The sequence below is a fragment of the Anabrus simplex genome, chromosome 10 (genome assembly GCF_040414725.1).
Source record: "Anabrus simplex isolate iqAnaSimp1 chromosome 10, ASM4041472v1, whole genome shotgun sequence".
Taxonomy (NCBI): Eukaryota; Metazoa; Arthropoda; class Insecta; order Orthoptera; family Tettigoniidae; genus Anabrus; species Anabrus simplex.
The window spans coordinates 118,246,125-118,250,455 of NC_090274.1; the positions used below are offsets into that span (position 1 = coordinate 118,246,125).

General features: G+C 39.3%; 1 protein-coding gene across 1 annotated transcript; it reads right to left on the reverse strand.

Annotated features, from left to right (window-relative positions):
* Positions 1 to 2,524: 2,524 nt before the first annotated feature.
* LOC137502357 (oocyte zinc finger protein XlCOF6-like) lies at positions 2,525 to 3,641 on the reverse strand. Its single transcript, XM_068229369.1, has one exon. It carries the CDS (start codon positions 3,639 to 3,641, stop codon positions 2,571 to 2,573), a length of 1,071 nt encoding a protein of 356 aa, XP_068085470.1. The 3' UTR covers positions 2,525 to 2,570.
* Between the last annotated feature and the right edge of the window lie 690 nt (positions 3,642 to 4,331).

Here is a 4,331-nt window from a genome sequence, read left to right on the forward strand (position 1 = left end):
CTTTGTCCACGGAACATCCATGTTGAAGCGAGTAAAAGTGGAAAAATGACTAAGGCACATATTATGAGCTTCTTTAATTCGGTCCTCGCGGAACATGTTGGTGAGAGAGGTCTATTACTTTGCGATCCCTGGTCACGACACAAAGACTACAGCTTCATTGAAGAATGTTTTCCAAATAAAGATATTACATTAAAGATCTTGCCACCAAAGACAACCAAATACTGTCAACCTCTTGATGTATATATGTTTAGGCAATACAAGCTCTATGTCAGACGTCCTGTTGATTTTGTACGTTTGCAAATAGATACCGCGCAGGTCACGTTATATGATCGATACTTCATCATCAGTTTACACTCCGTCATCTACAACCAACTATCTGCACCGAGCAGGTTATGCTGTTGATGCTCCTGTTGCTTCATTTGATAATGTGTTCACCGTGGCATTTGAGTTTGGACTATTGCAATGCGGGAACATTGTCAAAAGTGGGAAGGATTACTATGTCAACACGGTACTGCATGTGTTAAGAGTTCTTGTTGCAAGCACGTGTTCAACCTTTTGCCACATTATTCTGCACCACATCTGTTTCTTGTTACTATAATGGTCCGAAGTGCCTGTTTCGCGGTAGTTTCTGCTGCAAATTGTGTTTCTGCAATCTTTGTACGCTGTAACTTCCAAACATTGATTGTACACTAATGCGGGGTTTTACAGATAAATGCCCTTGATGGGTAGTAGAACAGACATATCTTCGTATGTTAAGCGCACTTCCAATCGAATTTAGCCGTTCGAGCTAGGGTACTTCCCTCGTAAGTCCGAAATACTCAGAATGGCGAATTTTCATTGGCTGAGGTATTTTGATGCTTGTCTGCCTGAACGATTCCACTTCATTTTGTGGGGTTTCAGGAAGGTTTTTCTACCTTCTGTCTGCGTTGCTCCGTGGATTCCTTGTCTTGCCAACAGCGGAAAATTCCCACACTTGATGTACTTTCTCTGCTATCTGTTGCGTACTGGCGAGCTATTTTTCGCAGAGATAATTGCTTTATAGCCCCCAACGGAACGTGATTTTAAGAAACGTGAGTGGCTTATGGATTCTCTTTGTAAAAAAACGGCTGTAAGAGCACAGAATTTCGCTGTATAGTCTATTCACATTTGATATACACTAAAGATATATAGTATACAAATGAGGCTCAATTCGATGGGTGCATTATCTACATATGTGCTTTGTTCAATGGGTTGACTGCAAGTGGCGGCTTGGTCCTCACTTTTTGTTTCCACCTGTCCTTGTTGTCGATTATTGTGTAAACATTGAGTCTTCCAGCGATATATTTTGAGTGTATTTCATGTATATATTGGTGTGTTGATGAGGTGTCCATCACGGATATTTTTCAGAATATAGCTAATTATTTTAGAATCAGTGGAGTTACTGATGAAGCTACCTGTAGTCTCTACCTATTAAGTCATTCTTAGAAGGCTAAGTAAGGCCTGAAGAGAAGTTGTGCCCGTACACAGCCTTATGTACACGCCCTGGCAGAGAAAGAATTACCATGCTCTGTTAAAATTTGATGGATTCATTCTGGTGAACTCTGGTGCCTATAATACGGACATTTCGAGATAATTTTTTTGTAATTTATTTTATTTTAATTATATTAGTAATTTTTTCAGGTAGATTTCATTTGACGCCCATGCGTGAGGCGATTAAGTATATTCGTATTTTATTTTGTCATCATACTGCAATTATTTACATTATATTACAAAAGGCGCCCAACGTGAGGCCATTATGTATTTAAACTGATAATTTTATTCATCTGGCAATGGTTATTAATGATTTCAATTGTTATTCACATATATAACAGTGTGCGTGTAAGATATTTTATATTCACTTTGCACTCTTAAAGAAACTCCTTACCTCACCAATTACGACAATGTGGGCGCTATCCATTAATCGCAAAAATGCGTTGTCGAATAATAGATTAGGTTGAAATATTAGCACATTAAACACAATGATGTGGACATGTCTAAAAACCGCTCTCTTTTTTCACACAAATATATATAAGCAAGTGCATATTCAACTCAGACATTTCACCGAAACTGTTACACACATCATTCTCAACCAAGTGGGGAAACTGCAATATATCTTGTGATTTCGAAGACTAGACTCGGTAATGTAACCAATTTTCGCACTGATTCCAGGAATGTACATGCTCCACAGTATGGGGACGAAACACTTCCTTTGCAGAAAACTTCAACGCAGAGTCAATACAAGAAAATGGACTCTCACTAGAAGCCATAAACAGGTGTTTCTGAACAGCCGTCTTGACCTGACGCTGAGCAGCACGCGCACGTAGGTGTCCCCGAAAATGCGACATCTTAGAAAGCGTATTACAAAAAGAGGGAAACTCTTACCACGTTTTTTTACATTAATGTAGGCACTCTCCTGTATGTGCAAGCAGATGAGGCTGAAGAGTTTTACTTTTCTGACGTCTTACCACATTGTTCAAAAAATTTAGAGTCTATAGGATGTGTGACTACAAACAAAACTCTATTAAAATAAATATTCTTACCAATTGTTCACATTAATGCGAACACTGAAGAGTGTGTATAAGGAGGTGTTTCCGGAGATTAGACTTTTGCAAAAACTTCTTACCACATTGATCACAGGAAAGAGGACGCTCACCAGTATGTGTAAGAAGGTGTTGCCGAAGACTTGACTTTTGAGTAAACTTAGAACCACATTCATCACAGATATGTGGACGCTCACCACTATGTGTTAGAAAGTGACGCCGAAGATACGACTTTCGGGAAAACTTGTTACCACATTGATCACAGGAATGTGGACGCTCACCAGTATGTGTAAGATGATGTTGCCGGAGACTTGACTTTTCAGTAAATTTAGAAGCACACTCACTGCAGTTATGTGGACGCTCACCAGTATGTGTAAGAAGGTGATGCCGAAGACTTGACTTTTGCGTAAACTTAGAACCACACTCACTACATTTATGTGGACGCTCACCAGTGTGTGTAAGAAGGTGTTGCCGAAGACTTGACTTTTGAGTAAATTTAGAACCACACTTACAATTATGTGGACGCTCACCAGTATGGGTGGCGAGGTGTTTGCGAAGACCTGACCTTTGAGTAAACTTAGAACCACATTCATCACAGATATGCGGACGCTCACGAGTATGTCTAAGCAAGTGACGCTGAAGATACGACTTTAGGGAAAACTTGTTACCACATTGATTACAGGAATGCGGACGCTCACCAGTATGTGTAAAAAGGTGTTGCCGAAGAATTGACTTTTGAGTAAATTTAGAACCACACTCACTACATTTGTGTGGACGCTCACCAGTGTGTGTAAGAAGGTGTTGCCGAAGACTTGACTTTTGAGTAAACTTAGAACCACATTCATCACATATATGTGGACGCTCACCACTATGTGTTAGCAAGTGACGCCGAAGATACGACTTTCGGGAAAACTTGTTACCACATTGATCACAGGAATGTGGACGCTCACCAGTATGTGTAAGCAGGTGACGCTGAAGATACGACTTTCGGGAAAACTTGTTACCACATTGATTACAGGAATGCGGACGCTCACCAGTATGTGTAAGCAGGTTGCATTCATTACGAACGGACAAACTGCACATTACTCCAGTTCCTTCTTTCAATATCTTGCACCTACTGTTACATGTACACACTTCACCTCTGGTCAATAATGCAACGTTCTCAAATCTGGAAAACAGAAAACTAAGATTTATTAGATTTTATGATTGAATTGAATTGAAAATGAAAATCAAATACAATTTCCAAAAGTAAACGCAATATATGTAACAAGATTGCTTCTTATCACATTACATAGCACTCCAAATCTCAATGATTTCAGATCAAGCCTCTAAAACATAAGCCCATATAATTTCCAATTGCCAAAAGGAATATATGATAAGTTTGCAATTAACCACAGCATATCAAAAGAATTCAAGAGGATCCAATATTGTAGAAATTATTGTGAGAATGCATCCGTTAGAGATCGCTTTACGTGCATTTTTCAACTTTATTTTAACTGAGACTCATCCCATTTAGGATGCCAAATAACACCTAATGATTTTATAGCTTCATCTTTAGTGAGGTTACATGTTGACAAGATTTACCTATCAAATACAGGGACATCAGCCAGGGCTTCTGGACAATTTTATGTCCAACTTCTGAGATACACATGTGTACTATAAAGCCGGAAAGAAATTTCGACTGATGCTCTTCACCTGCTTCAATTGGGCTAGAACCTGTCAACACACCAACGTAAAAACAAGAATATGCAGTAGGGTGAGATTCTGTGTGTC